This window comes from Mercenaria mercenaria, chromosome 13, assembly GCF_021730395.1.
Source record: "Mercenaria mercenaria strain notata chromosome 13, MADL_Memer_1, whole genome shotgun sequence".
NCBI lineage: Eukaryota > Metazoa > Mollusca > Bivalvia > Venerida > Veneridae > Mercenaria > Mercenaria mercenaria.
Window position 1 is genome coordinate 66882608 of NC_069373.1, and position 27994 is coordinate 66910601.

Consider the following 27994-nt stretch of genomic DNA (forward strand, 5'->3'; position numbering starts at 1 on the left):
GGTAGGTGAACACCTTGGAGCTCAAAAGCTCAAATGTTGGGAGGATCTCCCAATGTGCCCTTTGTGGCGTTATGCAAGGCAAGTACCAGACTTTCTACAGGCCATTTGATCTTGTAGAAGCAAATGCACATAAAACCAACCGGTTTTGTGGAAAGAAATACCTCATGGACCAAATCATCACAAAATGTAATCTTGACATGGAACTAGGACTACGAAATTAACGCTAGGATAATGTCCTAACGTACAGGCCTACGACTTTTTTTTATGAAATACAAACACTACACTTCACGTTAATATGCTTTATTTAAAATTAGTAAACTGTTTAAAAAAACTTTTCAGAAATATGCAAGTTATAATAATCAACTGAAGTGTGTATGCTCCTTTAATAATTAAAAGCAAGGCTAAATGTCATTTAAACGGTATTTCCTTTATATCTGTTTTGACTGGCTTATGTATTTTAACTGAATGGCTCAAAAATTGCAAAAATCTGGGTTGTTCTGTTTAAGATTGCAAAACATATAAAGCAGTTACTACTAAATTACCATGTTATTAATGTTTACACAGGCAAGATAATATATATGTATAAAAGCTTAAGTAAAGACATGGAATGCCCCAAGAGATTTACAGCAAAATAAAAACAGATATGTGTATAAATATAGAAATATATGTATCATTTGTTCCCATTAGTAAAGTACAGATCTACTGCAATAAAACAAGAGTAACAGTGTCTAAAACATCAAACACATAAAGCTTTTGAAACATTAAACAAAACAGTTATATAAAATTTATAAACCACTATTTGAACACCCTGTACATTTAAAAAGCTCTTAAATCATATTCTTAAATCTTATATATAAATCTACCCCATTTCTTTTTCCATTCATTACTTCATATCACTTTTTTTTCACAAAAATTTGTTCAAACTGTTCTAAAGTCATTCTGAAATATCCTTATTTTTCCCAAACTTTCAACACAACTGAACATATTCAATATAGACATTATGATGACTGATTCTTATCACATTCTAACCTGGTCAAAAATATAGTTTGTACATGAAATTAAACAAACGCTACAATTTCTAAGGAAAAGGAATGTCATCATATTTAATCCATTTAAAAGAAGATAATAATTTTTCACATATAAAATGGAATGTGTCTCATTGTTTAAAAAGAACATTTTCAAATAAAGACAACAAGTAATAAAAACAATAATCGTGATTGCACAAAATACTCGTTTCATAGATAACAAAATGTTGGACCCACCATGGCTTGTTTCCCAGAGAACAGGAACATTTTGGGTGACTCATTTGAATTGCTTTTAATCTGTCAAAAGTATTGCACTACCTTTCCTATTTAATATAACAGTCAGCCAGAATCTATTATATAAAATCTTCAAAACTGGGTACTCTTTTCAATGCAGTATATTAGAAAGAGAACACATATCTTTACTGTGCAAGAGCAAGAAGGAACACATTGTAAATGCACTATGGTTATGAATTTACCATATATGAGGTACTAAAAGCCGTGTAAACTGCAATATATACAGTGTAATTTTAATTAGATCTCTTGAACTAAGACTCCATAATTATGCAATTTGCCAATACATTGATATTTGCCTGGGATAATGTACCATGAAGACAAACCTGTGGTTTACATTGTAACATCTTTCAACTTTAAAATTCATCAAGTCTAAAAAGAGAGAATACTATCTTCGCACAAAACATATCACAAGAAATAGTTAAGTTTTCAAAGTTTTAACTATCAAAAATAGTACTTGAAGTCCAATACACCGAAAGAAACTTTATAACACAGATTTAAGCATTGTATCAAGGCATAAGTGAAGATTCAAATAAACAATATATTCTAGGCTCATAACAATGTAGACTTAAGCAACTGTAACATCAGTGTTGACTGTACACTGTGATGAGTACTATATCCATAACTGTAGATACATTTGAAGATTATTGAAGTGTATCTGTATTTCTGGCAACCCCTATATCAATGTATGTCAAAAACTAGCTAATGGCACCAAATGTGCTGTGGCTTGTTTTAAGCACAACCTGGTACAACACTTTTAAAGCCTTCGCTCTGACTTTGATTTGCCTCTGTAACAACAGTAATCGCCAGGAATGGGTAATCTGTTGTTTGCAAATATTTCTGAAATTAAAATATATTCCATTAGTTCTTTCATTAATAAAACATGCTGAAATACAGTTGACACTGTGCAGTAGTGCCAATATTGGTACATTGTTTAACTTTAAGGTCTTAATACATGGTTTTTAAATCTGAACTTTGGAGAAAAAAGGTTTTGAAATGTCTTTGTCACACAAGACTAAAACTTAAATATGTGGAATTCTAACAGAAATAGTATCTTTTCAAGCTGAGTAAATGATTTTTATGTACAGATGAAACTGTCTGTTAAGACCACTCATTGGGAAAAACAAGAGCTGCCACTACTGGTGAGAAATGCCCCTGAAGCATGTCCAAGATTGCAGACCTACAGTTGTCTGTGCAAAATATGCCAGAATAGTTTAGGTATGAATCATCTTGTGACCTTGACCCAAGAGACTGGTCATAAATGAGACACATCTTCTCAATATGGTTAACATTTGTGTCAAATTATTTTCAAATCCCTTGATAAATGGCAGTTATGGACCAGACAAAAAACAGACCATGTTAACCTTTAACTTCTGGGTGTGACCTTATCCTTGGAGCAAGAGGTCTGAGTCTTGTGCATGACGCTGCGTCTCATTATTGGGAACATTTCAAAATCCCTTGATGAATGGCAGAGTTATGGACCAAACAAGAAACAGACCATGTAAACGTTTTACCTGACCTTAAGAGCCAGGGGTCTGGGTCTTGTGCGTGACGTATCATCTCATTATGGTGAACATTTATGCCAAGTTATATCAAAATCACTTTATGGATGGCAGAGTTACACCCCGTAAGAGAACTCGAATGCATGAATGCACAGACGGATGGACAGACTGTGCAATTTTAATATGCCCATCTTTGGGGGCATAAAAATTTGGTCTTTGTTGACAAGTTTGTCTTTGTACACAAGTAAATTTACATTTTGTATAGTTAACCAGGAAGAGAAAATATTGGTCTTTTTAAGCAAGTTTAACAGTAGTAGTTTTTCTTCTGTGGTGGTCTTTAGTACAGGTTTAACTGTATTTGTTTATCTTTTGCACCTTCTGTATGTATGCAGTAAAATTCTGTAAGAGTTTTAGACAATGCTTAGGCTGACCCACAAGACAACCTGTGAACAGGCAACACCTTGCTCTAACAAGTGCCATCACTTGTCTGTCCATATAACTCAGATTTTCTAAGTATAAAAAGGGCAATAATTCTCACAAAATGCATGTTAGAGTTATGGTTCTTGACCTTCATTGTCCCCCAATGATGATAAACAAAGTGTGCAAAGTTTTAAAGCTGTAGCTCTTACAGTTTTTGAGAAAGGTGACCTAAACAAAAAGTTTAACCAATAAACTGAAATTTTCTAAGTACAAAAAGGGGCATAATTCTGATAAAATGCATATCAGAGTTATTGTTCTAAACCTACATAGCTCCCTAATGATGATAAACAAGAATGTAAAGTTTAAAAGCTGTAACTCTTATAGGTTTTGAGAAAAGGTGAACCTAAACTAAAAATTCAACGAAGAAACTCAAATTTTCTAAATACATAAAGGCCCATAATTCTGACAAAATGCACATCAGAGTTATGGTCCTTAGCCTACATAGTCCCCTAATGATAGTAAACGAGTGTCCAAAGTTTTAAAGCTGTACCCCTTATAGTTTTTTAGAAAAGGTGGACCTAAACAGAAATGTTAACCAATAGGTTCAAATTTTCTTAGTGCAAAAAGGGCCATAATTGTAATAAAATGTATATCAGAGTTATGGTTCTTGGCCTGCATAGTCCCATAATGATGGTTAACAAGCATGCAAAGTTTCAAAGCTGTAACTCTTACAGTATTTGAGAAAAGGTGGACTTAATCAAAAATTTTAACCAACGCCAAAACTGCTGCAGATGCCAAAGGTCAAGTGAGGACAACACCTCGTAGATTTTAAAAAAAAAACAGACGAGCTAAAAAACACAAGTCCAACCAATGTCAAATATTTCTTTTCTGCGAAAAATACCAATCTGCACATGAACACATTTAAAGTTCAGGGCCAGGTTGTTTGAAATATGAAGAAGCTGTTAAATTTTCATTCAAAATACTAGTCTTGGTGGAAAACACTCAAGTCCAATGTTTTTATTTTAATAAAATCAAATTATAAAGATTAATCAGAATATTTGAGCCGTGCCTTGAGAAACCCAACATAGTGGCTTTGCGACCAGCATCTGCGCAGTCTGGTCAGGATCCATGCTGTTCGCTTTCAAAGCCTATTGCAATTAGAGAAACCGTTAGCGAACAATATGGATCCTGACCAGACTGTGTGGATGCGCAGGCTGGTCTGGATCCATGCTGGGCGCAAAGCCACTATGTTGGTTTTCTCATCGCGCAGCTCATTTTTGTCATATTTGTTTGGGAATAACTCCCATAACTGCTCTACATCTTTTTTCACGAATTAAGGATATTGAAAATTCAAACAAGAGGGTCATTGACCCTAAAGTGCTCACCTGTGTACAAGGCTTCAAGTGTGTTTGTATAACATAATGGAATAAGTACAGAGTTAGGTTTCTTCTATGTTAGCCTATAACATTATACATGTCACACACTTTTTTGAACCTAGGGCAATAAATTGAACAACTACTTATGGATTCAGAGAAAAGATTTTCAAAGTTTGTTATACATCAGCCTTTAGTAAGTACATGTCATCAAGGACGTCGAGAACTGGACCACTTTTTTGACCGAGCATATCAGCCATAGTCGTCAGGACCAGTTTTTTGGGGCATTAAACTTCATCTTTTGCTTTGATTGAAAGTGTCGAAATATTGCCTTGTTAATGTTATTATCCACTAAGTGCAGTATCTGTCTAATTGTCAGGTGTGAAAACAACTTCGGCACTTTTCGTGTCAAACTAATCTACCCTGCTTGACTGGATTAATCATAACTAAATGAGCTGTGCCATGAGAAAACCAACATAGTGGGTTTGCGACCGGCATGGATCCAGACCAGCCTGCACATCCGCACAGTCTGGCCAGGATCCACGCTGTTCGCTAACAGTTTCTCTAATTACAATAGGCTTTGAAAGCGAACAGCATGGATCCTGACCAGACTGCACAGATGCACAGGCTGGTCTGGATCCATGCTGGTCACAAAACCCACTATGTTGGTTTTCTCATGGCACGGCTCAATTATAGTTATAGACAAAAATCAAATGATTATCTGATAGATCTTTCATCCAGCATGATTTAAAGGACGCTTTCTTTTAAATTCTATAATAATTGTTTAAATAAAAAAAACATGCCGTATGTTTAAAAAATGGATATAATGCTGACATACATATCAACTATAATAAATACATCAACATGTATACCAATCTGCTAAATTTGGCCAAATGTTGGATAGTTATCCTTGAAAAATATTATAAAATTGTCTCAAAATTTTAACAGAAACTGCTTTCAAAATGCAAGAAAAACGCACTTACTGCCATCCCAAATCTTAAAATTCTCGGGGGAGCACCTCCAAATCCCCCTTTAAAGAGAGACAGGGTGAGGGTCGACCTCTCATGCTTTCCCATCTCTCGTGCCTTCAGCACTCGCAGGACGCCATGTGTGTGTTTTTTTTAATATGATTATTTATCTTAAATAATTGCTTTCAATCAACAAAATGCCAACATACATCTCAACTATAAAACAATACATCAACACTTATAGCAATCTGCTAAAACTGGCCAATGTTGGAAAGTTATCCTTGAAAAATATCATGAAATTGACGGAAAATCTTAACAGAAATTCCTTTCAATATGCAAATAAAACGCACTTACTGGCATCAAAAATCTTTAAATTTTCTTGGGAGAGAACTCCCCTTAAAAGAGAAACAATGTGTGGGTGGGTCGGGGGTCCACCTCTTAGTGCTCTCCCCCATCTCGTGCCTTCAGCACTCAAGGGTTGCCATTTCCTTATTTTTTCAAGATATGATTGTTTATCTTAAATAATTTTTTTCAATCAAACAAAATGCTGACATACATCTCAACTATAAAAAAAAAAAAACATCAACATTTATAGCAATCTGCTAAAACTGGCCAATGTTGGAAAGTTTTCCTTGAAGAAATATCATAAACTGACTGAAAATCTTAACTGAAAATCCTTTCAATATGCAAGAAAAAAGCACTTACTGGCATCCAAAATCTTAAAATTTTCTCTGGGGAGAACCCCTTAAAAAAGAGACAGGGTTGGGGTGAGATCTACCTCTCGTGCTGTCCCCTCTGTCCTGCCTTTGGCACTCTGGAGAACCCCTGAACCCCGCTTAAGAGAGAAAGAGGGTAGGAGAGGGGAAATCCCTCTCTCTTGGTCTCCCTCCTCTCCTGCCTTCAGCACTCAGGACCACTTTTTCGAAGCCGGTGATGGCTTTGGTCATACAAAGGGGCTTGGCCATTTTTGACCTTTTGCAATAATTTGAACAATTATGGTAGAAAGTCATGCCCTTATATCACATGTCAAACATCAAAGCTCTAGAGAAAAAAAATTTAAAGTATGATATCTGAAAACCTATTTTTAACCAAAAAGACCCATATATTCAATGAACTGGAACCATTTGAACAACACTGAAAAAGGGCTACCCAGAGATCATTTGTGTAAAGTTTCATCAAAATCCATTCTGTGATTTTGAAGGAGATGTTGTTGAAATTGTTGATCAAAAGTAACCATGCCTTCTGGTGGCCATGGTCTTTGACAAATCAGAAAAATTTAAACACTACTTGTAGAAGGTCACACAAAGACAATTTGTGTGAAATTATTTTAAAATCGGGCAAATCCGTATAAAAACAGTTTTATACAAGAAGATTTTCTAAGTTTCTACAATATACATATAGAGAAAAGTGACCATGTCCCCTGGCAGCCATGTTTTTTGACGAATCAGAATAATATGAACAATCTTAGTAGAGGGTTACACAAGGACCATTTGTGTAAAATTAATTTATAATCGTGTTAGCAGTTTTGCACAAGAAGATTTTTAAAGTTTCCACAATATACATATCAGGAAAAGTGACCACGCCCCCTGGCGGCCATGTTCTTAGACGAATCAAAATAATTTGAACAATCTTAGTAGAGGGTCACAAAAGGATCATTTATGTAAGATTATTTAAAATCAGGCCAGCAGTTTCACACAAGAAGATTTTTAAAGTTTGTACTATATACATACAGGAAAAAGTGACCAAACCCCCCCCCCCCCCCCCCGGTGGCCATGTTTTTTAACAAATAGGTATGATTTGAACAACTTTGAAAGAGGGTGATGCAATGTGTGAAATTATTTCTAAATCAGACCATCGGTTTAGGAGGAGATGTTGTTTGAAGATTTTTCTGTTTTTAGCTCTAGCGCCCCCTATGTGCAACCAAGCAAAACCGTTTAAACAATATTGGTAGAGGACCACCCAAGCAACATCTAGGCCAAGTTTTATCAAAATCCATTCAGTGGTTTTGGAGGGGATGTCATTTAAACATAAATGCTGATGACGGACAACCTGACATACGCTCGCACAGACGACGGACACAGCGCAATCACAATACCTCACCATGATCACTTTGTGCTCAGGTGAGCTAAAAAAAAGTCCTAACTTACATGAGCATAAGACATTGCATTATGTCTCTCATCAACTGAAGCTCCATTTCCGACCCATATAAACAATTCCTTCTTTGTATCGATGAGGTACACATCCTGAAATGATACATTTCGCAAATTTAAAGCAACGTTTATTCAACAAAATACTGATCATCAACTTCATTTGATAGATTACGATAAGGTGTACATGAGTGATTATTTTGATCTGAACTGAAAAACAAAACAAGTTTCCTTTTTACTTCAGTTTTTAACTAAATTTCAACAGTTTTTATTGTTTTTTACTAGTGAAAAAATATATATATAATTTGATATTTTACATCGTGAAAACACCAGATATATTTCACTCTAATTTTCAAATCATTTGCTGAAAAACCTGTTATAAATAGCACTCATTTCATGCGTATGTAAATGTTCAGAAGTACACAGTACTGATCATTTTCCACACTAGTTTACTAACATATAAACATGAATCATTTAGACAGAATTCTTCAATGCTTGCTCTACATACATCTGAATATAGTTAAATCTAAACATAGATTATCTGTACTGAATTCTCCCACACTCACTGTAGGTACATCTAAACATAGATCATCTGTACAGAATTCTCTCATGCTCACTCTACTTACATCTAAATATAGATTATCTGTACTGAATTCTCCCACACTCACTGTAGGTACATCTAAACACAGATCATCTCTACGGAATTCTCTCATACTCACTCTACTTACATCTAAATATAGATTATCTATACCGAATTCCCCCACACTCGCTGTAAGTACATCAAAACATAGATCATCTGTACTGAATTCTCTCATGCTCGCTCTACTTACATCTTAACACAAATCATCTGTACTGAATTATACCATGGTCTACTTTCATCTGAACTTAGATCATCTGTACTTAAATATCCAATGCCTGCTCTACTTACATCTGTACAAAGATCATCTGTACTGAATTCTCCTTCCTTCACATCCTCCAAATCCAGTGACCCATCAGCATCGGAAACCTTTTTAAGAATGGCTTCACCTTCTGGCATAACATCAGGCTCATCATCTTCGTCATCATCATCATCAGCAAAATTGTCATAAAACCGATGCTTAAATTTATTGAAAATAATCCAGATAAATGTTTGTTTGTATTTAATTTCAGCCCTAAAACATTTGCATTAATTACCTTTGACCTAATTTCTAAATAATCTTAGACCAGGGGGGCCATTGTGGCCCTACGTCGCTCACCTGGCCTTGACTATTTAACCTTGAATATATGTATGACACAGTAAATCATGAATGGTAACATGATTAGCATACAAAAACATGAAACAGGTCAAATGCCCCCATCTGAACCAATTTTAGGGGCACATGTGCAAGTGTGTGAAAATTCAGTCCTTTCCCTTCACTAGTCATCAACATGCCAGTTTTCAAACATACCACTCATAACCAAATCTGGAAGTTACACGTAGATGCTGACACAGAGACTAAATGATGGACACTGAAATCACACATATCAATAGCTAACCTTAAACATTTAGTTCATTTCTTTTTGTTAGATATGAAGTCTTACTGATGCTATTTAATATCATATGCATCTTTCCCGCCTTTGGCGGCAGAGGTTAAACCTCAGTTGCTCATCTGGACATTATTTTGGACACAAGTGAGCAACTTGGTAGAGCCACTAATCTTCCATAAGCCAACTGGATGACAAGGCATATGAAAAATGTTTTACATCATAAGCAAGGTTTTAAATGGCTACAATGGTGAGGGGCAGGTGATTCATTAAGCGACCTTAACCACTGTACAGGGGAGTTCCTCCACTAAAAAGACCAGTAGTTTCAGAGAATATGTCCAAGTGAAAATGTTGATGACAGACATTGGACAAAGAATGCCAGACCATCCATTAAAAATGATTTTACAGTAAATTAATTTTAGGCAAGGTCTCCGACTACTGACTTACATTATCTGAGATGTCTCCCTGGTCAAGCGTTTCTTTACGAGGTCTTCCCCCTCTCTCACTGCAAATCTGTTGCATCTCCTGTGTTGCCTGCAAATGTTAAATAAAGATGAACTGATAATCAGCCTTCAATACAAAACATGTTCAAGTTACAATGCACAAGATTCTTCCAAAACACATATGCTATATTTAGATACTCTGATAAAGAATTTACTGTGCTAATCCAAAATTAAGTAGACTTTCATTATAACTCTAAACAAGGGCTGTCCGTAAGACAGCACTCTCTACTTTTCACAGTGCTTGACTCTGAATTAGAGCTTTGCCAACAAGAGGGTCATGATGACCCTGGATCGCTCACTTGAATAATGTAAGGTACACCGATAAGTGTAAGAGATCAGGTAAGAAAGTCAAATGTAAGTAAGCATTGAAATCTTTTCCCAGTTGTGTGAACATGCTTCAAATGTCAAACTGATTCTAAAATATTAAGAAAGAAGGTCATTAGGTCACATTTATGGTCACTGAAAGTCAGTTTTAAGGCCAGTGTGCAAAACTGTACATGTCATCCAAATTTCAAGGCTGTATCTTTAAAAACAAGAAAGTAGGTCAGTAGGTCAAGATCACAGTTAGGTGACCCCTAATTACTTTGGGTCATCAGGTAATTATAATTAAACATTCTAGGAAATATGATATGATTATTTTTGAAGTATTTTTTTCCTATATAACTTTTCACCCCAGTGGTATAATTTGAACAATATTGTTAGAGGTCAACTACACAATACTACATACCAAATATCAAAGGCTTAGGCCTTGAACTTTCAGACAAGTAGATTTTTAAAGATTTTTCTATGTAATTTAACTTGGGATCCCAAGACAGGGCTTCTTTTCACCTCAGGTGCATAATTTGAACAATTTTGGTAGAGGACCACAAGGCAATGCTACATACCAAATATCAAGAGCCTAGGCCTTGCAGTTTTAGGCAAGAAGATTTTTAAAGTTTTTTTGTACATGTATATAAGTCTATGTAAAACTTGGGACCCCCTGGGTGGGGCCTCTTTTCAACTCGGGGGTCATAATTAGAACAATCTTGGTAGAGGGCCACTAGGCAATGCAACATACCAAATATCAAAGGCCTATGCCTTGCAGTTTCAGAAAAGAAGATTTTTAAAATCTATGTAAAACTTGGGACCCCCGGGGCGGGGGCCTCTTTTCACCCAAGGGTAATAATTTGAAAATCTTGATAGAGGACCACAAGGCAATTCTACATACCAAATATCAAAGGCCTAGGTCTTGTGGTTCCAGACAAGAAGATTTTTTTGCTATGAATGTCTATGTAAAACTTGGGCCCGGGCTCTTTTCACCCCGGGGGCATAATTTGAACAATTGTAACTGAGGACCATTAGATGTCACATGCCAAATATCAAGGCTCTACACCTTGCGGTTTTGGACAAGAAGAATATTAAAGTTTTTCATTTCAGTTGCCATGGCAACCAGAGTTCTGTGTGGAATTCAATATTTTGAACAATTTTGAAAGGGGGCCACCCAAGGATAGTTCCTGTGATGTTTGGTGTAAATCTGCCCAGGAGTTTTCAAGGAAAAGATTTTATAGAAAATGTTGACAGACGGAAGACAAACAACGGACGAGGGACATTGAGTTATGCATCTTGTGTCATATGATGTGGGTGATGATGTTAAACAAGTATTTTAAGTTTGAATCAAATCCATTCAGTAATAACAGAGATAGAGTGAAAGTGCATCGAAACTTTAACCTTACAAACTAAGTGAAAAGGGGAGATAAATCATGAAATATTGGTGCCAGAGTTATGGCCCTTATGTCAGATGATGTGGGTGATGATGAGGAATAACTATTTCAAGTTTGTATCAAATCCATCAAGTAATTACAGAGATAAGTTGAAAAAAGAGAAAGTGTAAAAAAACTTTAACCAAGGTGGGGACTCGGAAAGACACCGACGCCGGGTCGAGTAGGATAGCTCTCCTTATACTTCGTATAGTCGAACTAAAAAATGGCAATTCATATGTCATCTGATATAACTAGTAATGTTATACTGTCCTTTTAAATATTAAATATATTTAGTTTAAACTTTATTAAATAAACTTGTTAAATGTTTCAGAACTTCGTTTTTATGGAAGAAGTTTAGAAGTCCAAATAATTTCTTACTAAATGTGTTTCTTATAAACCAAAAATAACAAAACGGTGTTTCATGAAACTTGTTTTGTATTTCATAATTAATACACATACCCTGAATTTCTCATCTTTGCTGCACGCAGAACCATTCCACTGGTACAACTGCAGTCCCTGGTCAAGGATAAACACATCCCCTTCATTAAGATTACTCCTTTTGAGTTTAACCTGAAGAATATTTCATCATACAGTGAAACACCACTCATTCAAGGACTGAAGACTGGACCACCAGTGCCAATTCAAGCAATTTATGATTGGTTCCCAGATATTTTCTATGTTTTGGATGGCTCCTAACCATGGATAACTTTAGCATTTTCCTTATCCCTTTGTGATATTCGAGTGACAGGTATTTACAGTACAATTAAATTAATCTTAACCCTGTGGAATTCCTAATGTAATAGGAGCGGAAAAATGTGCAGCCCGATACAGGAGTCGAACCTGCGAGCTTCTGCTTGCAAGTCAGATGCTCTACCAACTGAGCTACTGGAAATCAATATCATAGACTAATTACATACATTACATAAACACTGCTACACTATATTCCTCCGTTCTTTTTTCAAAGACAAACTCAGATTCTTTTTTACTAACCCAACCATTGCTTCACCCTAGCTCTAGGATTCCAAGGTTCAGTCGCCACACACACGGCACCAATGTAATAGGAGTGGAAAATGTACAGCCCAATACAGGACTCGAACCTGCGACCTTCTGCTTGCAAGTCAGATGCACTACCAACTGAGCTACTCGGACAACCAATATCACAGACCAATTATATACATTATATACACACACTGCTACACTAAAATGAGCTGGTACATCATTCAATTTAGGCAGTACCATGTAATTAGTCAAAGGGGCATTAACGGAAAATTTACTAAATGAATAGCAAACAGTACAGACCAAACTTTTGAAGTTTTTTTTTTTTTTATAATTATCTCTTCTAGCTATAGCAAAATAATAAAATTTCTACCACAGAATGAAATTAAAGAAGTCTCTGAAATAATTACATTTAAGGTAGTTCTGCACGTTTGGATCGAAACTTTTTCTACAATGTAGAATTTGATTAAACTCTGATTTTTCAAAACTTCAGAATATACCCAGAAAATTCACCAAATAAAAAAGATAGGGTCTTGTGCTTGATTTTTTGCTAGACTGATTTGAAAATTCGGACCTCACGCACTATTTTATAATGGGAGTCTATGGGAAAATCATAACTTTCATAACATTTTCGCGAATAGAAATATTTCTACAATGTAGATTTTGATGAAACTTCTCACAGTCGTAGATAAACACATGGCCTATAATTTGGTGAAATAAAATGTATAGGTCCGTGTGCTTATTTTTGAGATATTTACACATGATTAAAATGAACCGGACATTTCACGCTAATTTTAAAACATTATTTTGATTTTTTTTAACGTGTCATATGTTTTTATATCATATTTTGGCTTCAGAAATATAGCAACAGTGTCATTGTAATACATTTACTAACAGGTTTCGATTAAATCATAAAATTATTTTCATTTCCGTACGCAGAATCCAGGCTTTATTCTACGTTTTCCGGATAAATGACGTTACGCCATCACTTCCGGTTTATCAAACGTGCAGAACTACCTTAAAGGGAAGTAATAAATATCTTGAAAAGACCATATCTCCTTAAAGCCTGCATGGTACATTCAGGTATGTTTGAAAGCATTCAGATTCGTAGTTTCTAAGAAACCTGCTTAATTGCAAAACTTAAAGCAAAATTTCTAAATTTATAACAGTACTGACAATATAAAAACTAGAGGTATGTAACTAGTCCTGTTTACATTTTACACCTTTTGTGCCCGCCATTTTTGAGAAACCTGCTTACATGTAAAACTTTTATGACATGGACATCATTAAAAGGGTGACAACAAAAGCTTTACTTTAAAATAGAATTCAAATAGTTAAGCTAAAAATGTGACTTAACACGGTCATACCTCTGTCATTTCGACCTTTCTTCCTTCTTTCCTGAACTTCAACAATCTCGGTTTATAAGCCTCTGGGGTTACTCTTCTAAAACCAGTGTCAGCACCACCTTCCAAGAGCCTGGTATAGAGTATTTATGAATTTATTGAATTTTGACTATAGTACAATTTAGAATCAAGGCTTAAAGGCAAGCTATTATAATTACCTCAACATTCTGAAGTAAACAAACAACAGCCGTGAAGTGGTCATAGTCGTAGGGAAAAGTGACCACGCCCTCTGGCGGCCATGTTTTTTGACAAATCAAAATAATTTGAACAATTCTGGTTAAGGGTCACACAAGAACCATTTGTGTAAAATTATTCTAAAATTGGACCAGCAGTTTCATACAAGAAGATTTTTAAAGTTTCCACTATATACATATAGGGAAAAGTGACCATGCTCTCTGGCAGCCATGTTTTTTGATGAATCAGAATAATTTGAAAAATCCTGGAAGACGGTCACACAAGGATCATTTGTATAAAATTATTCTAAAATCGGGCTAGCAGTTTCACACTTGAAGATTTTTAAAGTTTCCACTATATACATATAGGAAAAAGTGACCACGCCCTTTGGCGGCCATGTTTTTTGACAAATCAAAATAATTTGAACAATCTTGGCAGAGGGTCACACAAGGACCATTTGTGTAAAATTATTTTAAAATCAGGCCAGCAGTTTCACACAAGAAGATTTTAAAAGTTTCCACTATATACATATAGGGAAAAGTGACCACGCCCTCTGGCGGCCATGTTTTTTGACAAATCAATATAATTTGCATAATCTTTGTAGAGGGTGACATAAGGACCATTTGTGTGAAATTATTTCAAAATTGGACCATTCATTTGAAGATTTTTCTAATTTTAGCTCTGGCAGCCCCTATGTGCAACCAAGTGGAACTGTTTGAACAATTTCAGTAGAGGACCATTTAAGAAACATCCATGTTAAATTTCATCAAAATCCATTCAGTGGCTATGGAGGAGATGTCTTTTAAACACAATTGTTGACGACGGACGGACGGATGACGGACACAGCGTGATCACAATAGCTTACCCTGAGCAATGCACAGGTGAGCTAAAAACAGACAAAGAGAAAAGTCCATTATTTATGGGCATCTTCACTTGAAGGTCCCCCATCTGAGAAACTTTAAAGCATATTCCTTTCAACAGTGTTTGAGGAGTTGGGCACACAATTTTTTCCTCTATATTCTATATAGCAGAACTAGAAAGGCCATAAATGCAGTGAAAATAATCACAGAAAAATATCATATCCTTCCTTTATGGTCTTCTGCACATCAAAGTTGTTTATCTGTGAAAGTTTGAAGCAAATTAAGCTAATAGTGTGGGAGAAGTTGGACACACAAGATTTAGGAGTGTACAGTTGGACGTATGGACGGCAACAACACTATATGCCCCCCACATAAATGACTTAATCTTATGAAAAAAGGCAAAACAGAGATATGAAACTTGTGCACTGCATAATAAACTAGAGCTGCTTTTGAGAAAAGCGAATGTCTCCCACAACTGCCTAATCATCTAAATAGCAAGTCAGTCTTTATATACTGTTTACTCACTACAATTCAAGGGCCAGAACTCCAAAATGCTTGGACTGATTTGGCTCATTTTTGAACTTGTCCGACGTCTTATGGTCAAACACATTTTGTTCAAATTTGGTGAAGATCGGATGAGAAATGTTCGACTTAAGAGTGCAGACAAGAGCAAAAAGGCCATTTTTTCAGTAATTCAAGGGCCTTAACTCCAAAATGCCTGATCTGGTTTGGCTTGTTGTCGCACTTGGCCAAGGTCTTATGGTCAAACACATTTTGTTCAAGTTTGGTTAAGATCGGATGAGAAATGTTCGACTTAAAGAGTGCAGACAAGACGAAAATGCGATTTTTTGGTAATTAAAGGGCTGTAACTCTAAAATGCCCAGACTGATTTGGCTAGTTATCGAACCTGGCTGAAGTCTTATGGTCAAACACATTTTGTTCAAGTTTGGTGAAAATCGAATGAGAAATGTTTGACTTAGAGTGCGGACAAGAGTAACAAGAGCTGTCCGTAAGACAGCGCGCTCGACTTTTCTCAGTGCTTGACTCTGAATTAGAGCTTTGCCAGTAAAAAAAAATCCAAGTTAAAAAGGGACATAACTCAAAATTCAAATCAGAGTTATGGGAATTGTGTCTCCTGGTGTAGACTTTGATAGTAAATAACTACTTTGAGTTTCAAGTCAAAAGCTTTAATAGTAACAGAGATATTTGACTTCATAAAAAATTTTAACAAAAAATTCTAAGTTAAAAAGGGGCATAATTCTGTCAAATTTCACATCAGAGTTATGGGGATTGTTTCTCCTAGTGTAGACTTTGATGGTAAATAAGTATTTTAAGTTTCAAATCAAAAGCTTTGACCTGACTGTATCAAAAATTTTAACCAAAAATTCTAAGTTAAAAAGGGGCATAACTCTGTCAAAATTCAAATCAGAGTTATGAGAATTGTGTCTCCTGGTGTAGACTTTGATAGTAAATAACTATTTTGAGTTTCAAGTCAAAAGCTTTAATAGTAACAGAGATATTTGACTTTTCAAAAATTTTAACAAAAAATTCTAAGTTAAAAAGGGGCATAATTCTGTCAAAATTCAAAACAGAGTTATTGCAAATGTTTCTCCTGGTGTAGACTTTGATGGTTGATAGGTATTTTAAGTTTCAAGTCAATAGGTTTGATAGTAACAGTTATTTGACTTTATCAAAAACTTTAACCAAAAATTCTAAGTTAAAAAGGGGCATAATTCTGTCAAAATTCAAATCAGAGTTCTGGGGATTGTGTCTCCTGGTGTAGACTTTGATAGTTAATAAGTACTTTAAGTTTCAAGTAAAAAGCTTTGATAGTAACAGAGATATATTTGACATTATCAAAAATTTTAACCAAAAATTCTTAGTTAAAAAAGAGGCATAATTCTGTCAAAATTCAAATCAGAGTTATGGGGATTGTTTCTCCTGGTGTAGACTTTGATAGTAAATAAATATTTTAAGTTTCAAGTCAATAGCTTTCATAGTAACAGAGATATTTGACTTTATCAAAAACTTTAACCAACGCCGACGTGAGTACAATAGCTCTACTTTTTCTCCGAAAAGTCGAGCTAAAAAGGCCGACTTTTGGTAACTCAAGGGCCGTAACTCCAATATGCCTGGACCGATTTGGCTAGTTTTCAAAGAAATAATGGTGCCCAAAGTTACAGACCTTATCATACAAGACACTTGTTATGGTATGGTACAACTGTTTTCCGACAGAATGAAAATACAGAAAAAACTATTATTCTAACATGACCAGTAAATAACCTACATACATGTAGAGCAAAATCTATCTCGGGTTATTCTGCAATAAACCACTCGCGTGCAATGACGTCATCTGATCCAGGTGCGTAGCACAGTCGTAAAATGTAGTTATCATTATTTTCTATTACTGTTGATACTAGTATGCCGTGTTAGAATCGAAATAATAAGTTCCCAAGTGTGATTTATCGTAGAATAACCTGAGTTTTTCGTTCTTATGCATAACAATATATCACTCAGGCCTACGGCCTTCGTGATATATTCTTTTGCATAAGAACTCAAAAGTCGGGTTATTTTACGATAAACCACGTTTGGGAACTTATTATTTCTTATGTAAAATAACTTAGAAAGTAACTTAGTAAAACTGACACAGAAGCCAATCTCAGTGGATTTAGAATAACCAATACTTATACTTTACTCAGCTTCCATAGTTATACTCTCCTAGGAGATTTTATCCATACTGTTCTTTTTTTTTCTTGACAGAATAAACAAGAGAGACATGATCACCCTACATCACTCATCCAAGTTTAGATGCTGGCTTGAACAGTTAAAAGTTTCTATATATTAAATAGATACAGGCAGGTAATGTGTATGTGTGCTTCATTTTTTCTTTTTTTATGGGGTGCGGGGGGCTTTGAGGCGGGGTAAGACATTGAGGAAATGATGTGATATGAATATATCAAACATTGGGCTGCTGTTTCTGACAAGTGACTTGACCTTAAGCTGACATGGCTGACTCATGAGTTCTGCACATCATCCTAATGAGGTGATCATTTGACCAAAGTTTCCTGAAATTCCTTAAAGCGGTTTAGGAAATACAGAGCGAACATAAAATGGAAGGCTAAAACATTTGATCCAGAGTTGTGACCTTGACCTTGAGCCGACATAGCTGAGTCATGGGTTAAGCACATTGTCTTGATGAGGTGATCATTTGACTCAAATTTCATAAAAAGTCTTCAAGGGGTTCAGGAGATACAAAGCGGACAGGAAATGGAAGGCTCAAAACCTTTGACTTTGACTTGTGTGCCTAACTCCTCAAACACTGTTGAAAGGAATATGCTTTAAAGTTTCTCAGATGGGGGACCTTCATGTGAAGATGCCCATAAATAATGGACTTTTTTTTTTTTTTTTTTTTTTTTAGCTCACCTGTGACTTTGACTTGTGACCTTAACCTTAAGTCGATATGGCTGACACATAAATTCTGCATATCGTCTTGATAAGATGATCATTTGACCCAAGTTTCATGATTATCCTTCAAGGGACTTAGGAGATACAGAGCGAACACAAAATGGAAGGCTCAAACCTTTTACCTTGACTTGTGACCTTGACCTCGAGTCGACATGACAGACTCATGGGTTCTGCACATTGTTATAATGAGGTGATCATTTGACCCAAGTTTCATGATTATCCTTCAAGGGTTTAGGAGATACAGAGCGGACATGAAATTGAAGGCTCAAACCTTTGACCTTGAGTTGTAACCTTGACCTGACATGGCTGACTCATGGGTTATGCACATCATCTTGATGGGGTGATCATTTGAACCAAGTGAAAATCCTTCAAGAGGTTTAGGAGATACAGAGCAGACACAAAATGGAAGGCTCAAACCTTTGACCTTGACTTGTGACCCTGACCTTAAGACGAAATGGCTGACTCATAAATTCTGCATATTGTCTTAATGAGGTGATCATTTGACCCAAGTTTCATGATTATCCTTCAAGGGATTTAGGAGATACAGAGTGGACATGAAATGGAAGGCTCAGACCTTTGACTTTGACATGTGACCTTGACCTTGAGTTGACATGGCTGACTCATGCGTTCTGCACATTGTCTTGATGCCTTGATCATTTGACCCAAGTTTCATGAAAATCCTTCAAGGGTTTAGGAGATACAGAGCAGACACAAAATGCTACGGACAGACAGACAGACAGACAGACGGGCGGATGGACAGAGACCATTCCAATAATACCCCACCAAGAGTGGTGGGGGATTAATAAGTAACCACAACCCCTGGCGGCCATGTTTTTTGATGAATCACAATAATCTGAATAATCTTGACAGAGGGTTTCACAAGGACCATTTGTGTGAAATTATTTTGAAATCAGGCTAGTGGTTTACGAGGAGATATTGTTAGAAGATTTTTCTATTTTCAGGTCTGGCGGTCCCTATGTGCAATCAATGGTACTGTTTGAACAACTTTGAAAGAGGACCACCTGAGGAACATCCAGGCCAAGTTTCATCAACTTCTACCCAATGGTTTCAGAGTAGTTGTTGTTTGAAGAAAAGTGTGGACAGAAGGACAGACGGTGTGTGATCACAATGGCTCACCCTGTGCAAAATGGGGTCAGGTAGGCTAAAAAGCCCTACATTTCTTCATTCTGAATGTTTATAAAGCTTTCCATTTATATTCAATAACTTATAAACCAGCAAAAAAGGTAAACAATGAACTGACTTACGTTAATGTGTCAAAATATGACCTGAACAACTTAGACTCATGACCTTGAACTTCTCTGTGCTGGACTGGTTTGTCATCATGGAAAGTATCAAGTTCCACAGTTTTGTAGGCGGCAGTTCCATACTCATCCTGTTTATAAAAATGAATACTATCTTTTCTACGAGAAGATTTAAGACCATGGTTATGAAACAGTGGTTGATGAAAATGAAATGTGACTGAGGTCTCTACAATCAGTCCTCTGTCTTATATTCTACCTTGGTAGCATTTCCTGACCACAGGCATTTGATCAGTATAGACACTAGTTCTCTTCACTTTTTGATCAGAAACCATTTCTGTCTCAAGGTCATTGACCTTTGACCTACTGAATTTCAGAGCAAAAAGGGTTATGTAGATATATATCTTACCCTTGTTCGCTCAGGTCTTGCACTAGTGAGAATGTCTCAGATGACCAAGTTCTGAAACTGAACTTGATCTAAATGCCATAAAAGCAAACATTCTGACAAAGTTTCATGAAGATAAACTGTAGCTTTCAGAGTCTGGCCACTGATGACAAACTTTAAAAGCTTTCCAAGATTTTATAAAAACAAACATTCTGACAACATTTCACGAAGATGAGGTATGAAATGTGAACACAAGGTGTTCTATGATTTGACAGAGTGTTTGACCCTAGATGACCCAGTAATGAACTCCACCTCCCACTATTACGTTGCATTAAGATTTGGCCAAAACTATTATGGCTGAAGTGTTATTAGTCAAATTGATGATCAAGGACAACAGAAGATGGACACAGGATGATCACAATAGTTAACCTTGAACATTTTGCATAATGAGGAAGACTTGTGATGAGTTAACCTTTACCTTGCAAACTTTCTTTAATTAACTTGTCCATCTTCCAATTTGGACAGTACCATTAACTGTTTAAAGGGGTGCTTACCAAAAAGACACTGGCTGAATAGCCAACACTGCAGATCATGATCAGACTGCATGGATAAGCAGGCTGATCATGATCTACACTGGTCTCAAAGGCAGAACCAATTGTGTCCAGCATGCTAAGAGTTAAAAAGCTTTCCCTCAGATTCTAGACATTTCTGAAAAGATGCTAAAACTTTCATCCATGTTTTTAAGGTAAAAGGGGCATAATAAGATTAGTCTCACAAAATGTAAACAAGAGTAATATAACTTGTTCTGAGAGGTTATCTCATGATGTTAGAGATTTATCTTTTGTCTTTAATTTGAATAGCTTTGATAAGTTATTACAAATACAAATTAATTCAAAACTTTAACAAAATTTACCGTTCCATCCTGTAACGTATTTTTAAAATACATGTACTACTCACCTGTGTGCTGTATTTTCCTATCCAAAAATGTACATCATACAAAAGCTCATCTGAGTCGGGATTCTTGTACGTCTGAAGAGTAAAATATTAAATAATGCAATCTTACTGGCATACAATATATAGATTATTATGCTAAATTAAAGAAAAGCCAAAGTGTTATCAAAATGGTGGATCAAACAATAACACTACAACATACTGATCACAAGGGACTAAGCTTTTCTGATGTTTTTTTCTATGTATCTGAACTCCAAACTTGAAACACTGATTTTATTTAACTAATTATAAAAATCAGTTTGGGATACAGAATGTTTTATCGTAAAATTGAAACATCTCTCAGTATAAAGTATTTCAACAGTGAAAGATACTAAACTATGATCTTACATAATATTATGCAAAAAAAAAAATGTTCTTTTTATTTGTGATCTAACTATTCAAAATTACAGTTACTCAGTACTGGTAGTAAAATGAATATTTGATAGTTTTTCTGTGAAATTATTATATATATTTCAGTCGAATATTCTAATAATTTATAGGGCTGGGATTATTTTAAAATTTTGAAACCGGTTAATCTTTTGTAAGAAACCAAACCGAACTGGTGAATCGGCTGCCATATTGAAAATGCTGTTTTCATTCCTGACGACTGTATCAAGGTACTTCCAGCAGCTGATTACATTATAGGAACTTACGGACTTTATCGTTTGCAAACAGTGTGATAATTAATAAGTCATATTTTGGTGTATTTTATTTTATACGTATCACAACAGGTAAATCTGAGACTACTGACTTTGCTCTATGTGTTATAGCGGAAATATACTGCGGGTATAAAAGCTAGTCAAAGAAATGTATAAAGATAAAGTACAATTCGTGATGTTTACTGTTTAAAAGCGATTAGCGATTTTGCAAAATTGAAACCGGTTTCACCTACTAATCGAATCGGATCCGATTAACCGAGTAATCGTCCCAGTCCTAATAATTTACTGAAAACTTGTAACAGCCATTATTTCTTATATTTTGTAGATATTGTAACATTTATTATTTTTTATTTTAGTTAGCAAATCACCAATTCAAAGTACTGGTAAATATCTTAACCTGCATCATAACCTAAATAAAGAACTCATATTTTGAGAAATCTTAACCCTTATTATGCTGTACAAGACTGATTCTGCCTTTGCGACCAGTGTAGATCATGATCAGTCTGCACATCCATGCAGTCTGATCATGATCTGCATTGTTCGCCATTCAGTCAGTATCTTTTTTGTAAACACCCCTTTTAACAGTTAATGAACTGAAAGATGGACAGGTTCATTACAGAAATTAAGCAGGGTAAGGGTTAACACTGAGAATGATGCTGCTAATGATGAAATTGTTAAATGAAGGCTACATGAAAATTATCGATCTACAGCAAATTCACTGAGGAAATTTGTTTATTTGCTTGTTTTGTTGGTTTCATATGTCATGCTGACAATACCTTGCATTTTCTTGACCATAATTTTAAAGCTTTTTCGACTGAGGCAGCAGGAATGTGATGCTTGTCAGGCAGTTAGGGGTTTCTTCGGGGAGCACCTTATATGAATTATCAGTACTGTAAAATTATTTAATTTCATGGGCATGAAATTTCGTGGTTTTGGACAAAACAGCAATTTCGTGGTGATATGAATTTGTGGATTTCAACTTTTGAAAATAATATAAGTGGGAATTTCACTTGTGCTTTGAGATTAAATTTTGTGGATTGACTTACCCACAAAATCAATGAAAATTAGTCCACCATGAATATTAATGATTTCACAGTATACTGAGAACAACTGCCAGCTGAGAAATGGGAACTTCTCTGAGACTTACAATAAAAATGGTTGGGGTTTAGGTAACAAAAGCACCTTAGTAAATGATAATGTCTGTGACTTACATTGAGAATGATGTAGGAATCTCCACTATAGAATTTACCGTAGTCTTCCTTTGGCCAGCTTTCAACCTTGAATTTCTGAAAATAGATAAATGCGTTAACTTTAGATAAGAACTCACAGCTTTACTATGCTATACTGAAGTTGATTAAGCACTCAGACTCTACTTTGACAAAGGGAAGCATCAGTTAGGGTAAACATTCTGCACTTTGATTGACAAGGTAAACAATTGATGTTTGTTTCACCCAAATCCTTAACAAAGTTAAGAAGATATGGAGCAGACACAAACTAAAGTTATTTGACCATTTACCTCCTAGATGACCTTGGACGTCTTAATGACCTGGGTTGTACAGACTGTAACCATTTATGTGTAGTTATAAAAACTTATTTGAAAGTCTCTTAAAATATATCAGATATATGACCTGGTGATTCCTTCAATCTAGCAGCCATCAGATTGAATCCAGCCTGCAATGGTCATGCAAGTTTCATCGAAGGAAAGATATTTTAACTCTTACTTATAGCTCTATCTTTAAATGCATACCGGTATGCAATGTATTAAATACATACTAGAAATGATAAGAAATATTTTGGCTAATTCAACATTAATACTGAATCTCCTGTAGACTAAGCCCAATTTTTAGACAAATTTACAAAATGACCCCAATCTAACTGGCAACTGGGAAGAGGTTCTTTTAAACATACATACTAAGTAGGAAACAAGAGCTGTCACTATTGGTAACAAATGTTCCCCGAAGTGTGCCAAAGAATGCTTTAGTTGTATGCACAAAAAAAATCACACATCATTTTGTGACCTTCACCTTGACCTAAGAGGCCCGGGTCACAAGCTTGACACACTGTTTCAATATGTTTAACATTTGTGTCAAATTATTTTCAAATCCCTTGCTAAATGGCAGTTATGGACCAAACAAGAAACACATTTGACTTCTAAGTGTGACCTTGATCTTGGAGCTAGGGGTCTGGGTCTTGTGCAGGACACCTCATCACATTAAAAGGAACATTTATGCCAAGTAATTTCAAAATATCTTCATCAATGGCAGAGTTAATGAATGGACAAGAAACAGACCATGTTAACCTATAACCTCTAAGCGTGACCTTGACCTTAGAGCTAGGGGTCTGGATCTTGTGCACAACACGTTGTCTCATTATGAGGAACATTTATGCCAAGCAATTTCGAAATCTCTTGATGAATGGCAGAGTTATGGACCGGACACAAAACATACCCTGTTAACCTTTCACTTCTAAGTGTGACATTGACCTTGAGCTAGGGGTCTGGGTCTTGTGCATGACATGTCATCTCATTATGGTAATTATTTATGTCAAATAATTTCAAAATCCCTTCATCAATGGCAGAGTTATGGACCAGACACGAAACAGACCATGTTAACCTTTGACCCCTAAGTGTGACCTTGACCTTGGAGCTAGGGATCTGGGTCTTGCACATGACACATTATCTCATTATGGTGAACATTTATGCCAAGTTATTTGAAAATCCCACTATGGATTGAAGAGTTACACCCCGGACATGAATTTACCAGACACACACACACGCACGGACGGATGCACAGGCAACCGAAATGAAAGAGAGGGCCATCTAACAGTAAAGAGAACAATAGCTTCAATCTGTTAACAATAGATTAAAGGGCCAGGGCCCCCTATTCAGACAAAAGAAAATAACAAAAGAAATGGCCTCTCTTTCATTTCGGCCGGATGTCGGCACGCACACGGACGGACGGACGGACAGTGCGATTTTGATATGCCCACCTTCGGGGCTAACATCTGATTTATATAAGTTGAAAGACTATTACAAGAAATAATTTGTATGTTTGTTTATGACCCTTAAGCGTATAAGATGATCATGTGCCACATTGGTATAAGTGTATTTCTTGCCAAGTAATTTTACAGATTTTATTATTCAGACAGCTGCTTTATCTGTTGTTAACATAAAATTAAAAGCATTTACTTACAGTAACATTAAAAGTATACATATAAACATACCACAATTCTCCAGATCCTGAGACCAGGTTCCTGTCCAGATCCCTGCCATGCTGGCTCCGACTCGGCTGACTCCTCTGTAATTACAAAATTTGTTTATTTCTTTGACTGGATTTAACACCTTTTCAATACTGTATAAATGGATGTATTTGCTGGTCAAGAAGGTTGTGAGCTGCTGAAATTGTGAAATTCTTGAATTCGCGAAATTCACAAACATTTCCATGTTGCAAACTTTTACACGTATACAGTTTTAGTCAGATAGCTTTATCATTGTTCCTTAAATCTGAACCAGAACTGATTGAGTGCAGTGTTGTATTTTTGATCCTTTAGGGTCTTGCGATCATTCAATGTTACTATTAGACCTTTATCACGGACACGGACAATGTAGTCGTACTATGTACTATGGTCAAATTCTAGGGGGTTTCTCAAAACATAGAAATCGGAAAACATAACCGGAGAGATGTGTTTTATTTTCTAAGACACCAAATTCAAATGAGTTTGCCTAGATATCAAGACACAGCATATTTTTATAATTATTGGCAGTATTATACTCGCTAGGAATAAATATTACCTGTGTAAGAAGAACACAGACGAACTCGTATACCTACATCTTACAAAAATTATCAGGTTCAGTTTAATAAAACGTCTTTTCCTTTAATTTTACTTGTTGTCTGTCATTTGATAAAATATTCTTTCAGGTCTTGTTTTGTAAATTTACGGCATTTAATTTGTCAGTGTGACAACAATCAACCCAGTCATTCTTGCATAAAAAACTACTTTTTTCACTGGATCCGCCCATGTATTAACGGGAGAAAAGTCGTGTGCAAACAAGGCAATTCACGTGCTGTTAATACCTGATTTTTATTTTTGAAATGCTTTCCCAGGGGCGTATATGTAATTCTGCACAGATTAACATCTGGTATCTGCATCTTTTTTCTTTCATAAAAACCCCTTCTAGAAGCATTAAAGACACAATCTAAAACATAGAATGTTTTACTGGATCAGCAACTTACGCCAAATGCGCTGCTCCAAACATTGTTCGTACTCGTTTCTTCCCTTGTTTACTCCCCTTTTAGAACTCTGTGTCAATTCAGATTTTGTAGACAACCGTGAATGTTAAAAAGTTGCGTGTTTACTTGTGCGATTCTTTGTTTTTTAGGTATCATATTTATGATTTTGGTAAGTATCAGTCAGTATGTTTTACCTAATTTCTCGAAGAATTTATGAAAACACTTTGGAAACTTAACACTACGTTCGTACTCATCCGTACTCCAACTGCGTGTCCGTACTCAATGTAACTCGAATGTAAAGTTATTATACTTGAAATTGTGATTGAGTCCACCAAATTGTGAAATGATATGAACAATTATTGGTAATTTTATGTTTGTAATAACCTTCGGTCTCGGTCACAAACATATCCCGCGGGCTTTTGCAGACGTTAATACACAAAAAAAAAAAACGTGTATTATCCCTACAGTAAAACATATTTTGGACAGTTGATCTTTTTCATCTTAGCGACCGAAAATACATTCTTAAGGTGAGTCCTGATATACATTAGCAATACACCAAGTTTGGTGACAATATGTCTCAGTCAGAACTAAATTCATTTATCGAAAGCTGTTCTTTTTTGTTTGTTCAGGTACAATAAATCTGACCTCAATTCAAATAGCCCACAGCTATACCTCTACATATTAACCAAATTTTGTCACACTAGCCATATCAAATTAGTATAGTAATTCGGAGAACAATGCTTATCTTTTAGCAACAGAAACCTTGACCTAAGCAACCTGAAATGAATCTTAAGCTGGAGTTTTTATAAGCATGTAATATCCAAAGTTACACCAATCCTTTGTCTCTATTTTAAGTATCAAATAAGTTTAAATTAGCAGCAGCTGCCAATATAGCCAAGACTTTTATTTATACTTCCTATCAACAAAGTTTTACCAATCAATTTAAGCGAATAAGGAGGTTGTTATCACACCGGCGTCGGTGCCGATGTGGGTAAACGTCGGCCACCTTCTAAACTTCACAATCAAACTGCCCCTAAGATTATCAAATCTCATATTTTGCAATAATGTTGGTAAAATATTTTTATATCATACTTCTCGATACCTTCTTAAACAGAAAGCATTATTTAAGGATTGATTTTATAGCGGAGGGGGTGGGGGTTAAATATTTCATATGGTTCATATGCTCCAACACTTAACGCCTAAACAAGTGGCATTGGCATCTCAAAATTGTATATAGGCAAGTCAAAACAATACAATCAGTAAACTACATAATAATGAAGTATTATTCCTCCTTCCCAAAGTATTTCGGTAGTACTATTTCAACTTTCGTTTAAGTTAGACAGTAATCTCTGCAAAGTGCGCTACATATATGTAAGTTATAAACTAAAATCATTTATGATTGGAACCAATTGCCCGTTTAACAGAAATTATGTTCCATATTGTTGCGAAAAGCAAACCTTTTTACAATTTAGCTCCACCTCGAAAGTACCATTAGCTCCTTCTTCCACTCACCTCATTTGCCACCAAGAGCAGGTGGAGCCAGTGTTTACAGACCGTGTTACACCTCATTTTGTTTCTTAGCATTTATTTTTCCTCCAACACACTGATCGCCAAAACATAAGACATTTGAATAAATGTTGTTGTTTTTTTATTCTTCCAAACACCTAGACCTAAAACCCCTTCACCCTCCCCCAGTCTCCCATTCCCGACAGACTTCTACACCGATCCTCAGTTATTCATTGTGATTTCTATTCATATTCCTTTCTTCTTCAATTCTTGGTGTTTCATTTTTTATTGTTTCAATACAGCCTACCCTTTCCCACACAATAACAAATAGGTCAAAGATCTGTATTTCGATTTTTTTCTGTAAGCCTTTAAAATATGCTATTTAACTGAGCTAAACCTTTTTCTCACTATGCGCCTTTATTTGTTATCATACATATTCTTATATACAACAAGTTCCTAAAACATGTTTGAGAAAACCCCTTAGATTTGAACGGAGTACAGAGTACGTTTACAGTTACATTCCCATGTCCGTGTCCGTGATAAAGGTCTATAACTGAATATCTCTTTAGCTAGTGCTAATGTTACATGAGAAGATTT

General features: G+C 35.7%; 1 protein-coding gene across 3 annotated transcripts in view; it reads right to left on the bottom strand.

The window, feature by feature from the left end:
* Positions 1 to 284: 284 nt before the first annotated feature.
* Positions 285 to 27994, bottom strand: part of LOC123529989 (gelsolin-like protein 1) — a 43659-nt gene continuing 15949 nt past the window's right edge. For all 3 annotated transcript variants that reach the window (XM_045310658.2, XM_045310659.2, XM_045310657.2), the window contains 10 exons: positions 24885 to 24958; positions 22874 to 22948; positions 20971 to 21042; positions 19635 to 19762; positions 13835 to 13943; positions 11931 to 12041; positions 9677 to 9763; positions 8655 to 8822; positions 7727 to 7822; positions 285 to 2156 (listed from right to left, as the gene is read on the bottom strand). In XM_045310658.2, coding sequence (XP_045166593.2) covers positions 2049 to 2156; positions 7727 to 7822; positions 8655 to 8822; positions 9677 to 9763; positions 11931 to 12041; positions 13835 to 13943; positions 19635 to 19762; positions 20971 to 21042; positions 22874 to 22948; positions 24885 to 24958 — 1028 coding nt within the window. In that variant the 3' untranslated portion in view covers positions 285 to 2048. The remainder of the gene's footprint in view (positions 2157 to 7726; positions 7823 to 8654; positions 8823 to 9676; positions 9764 to 11930; positions 12042 to 13834; positions 13944 to 19634; positions 19763 to 20970; positions 21043 to 22873; positions 22949 to 24884; positions 24959 to 27994) is intronic.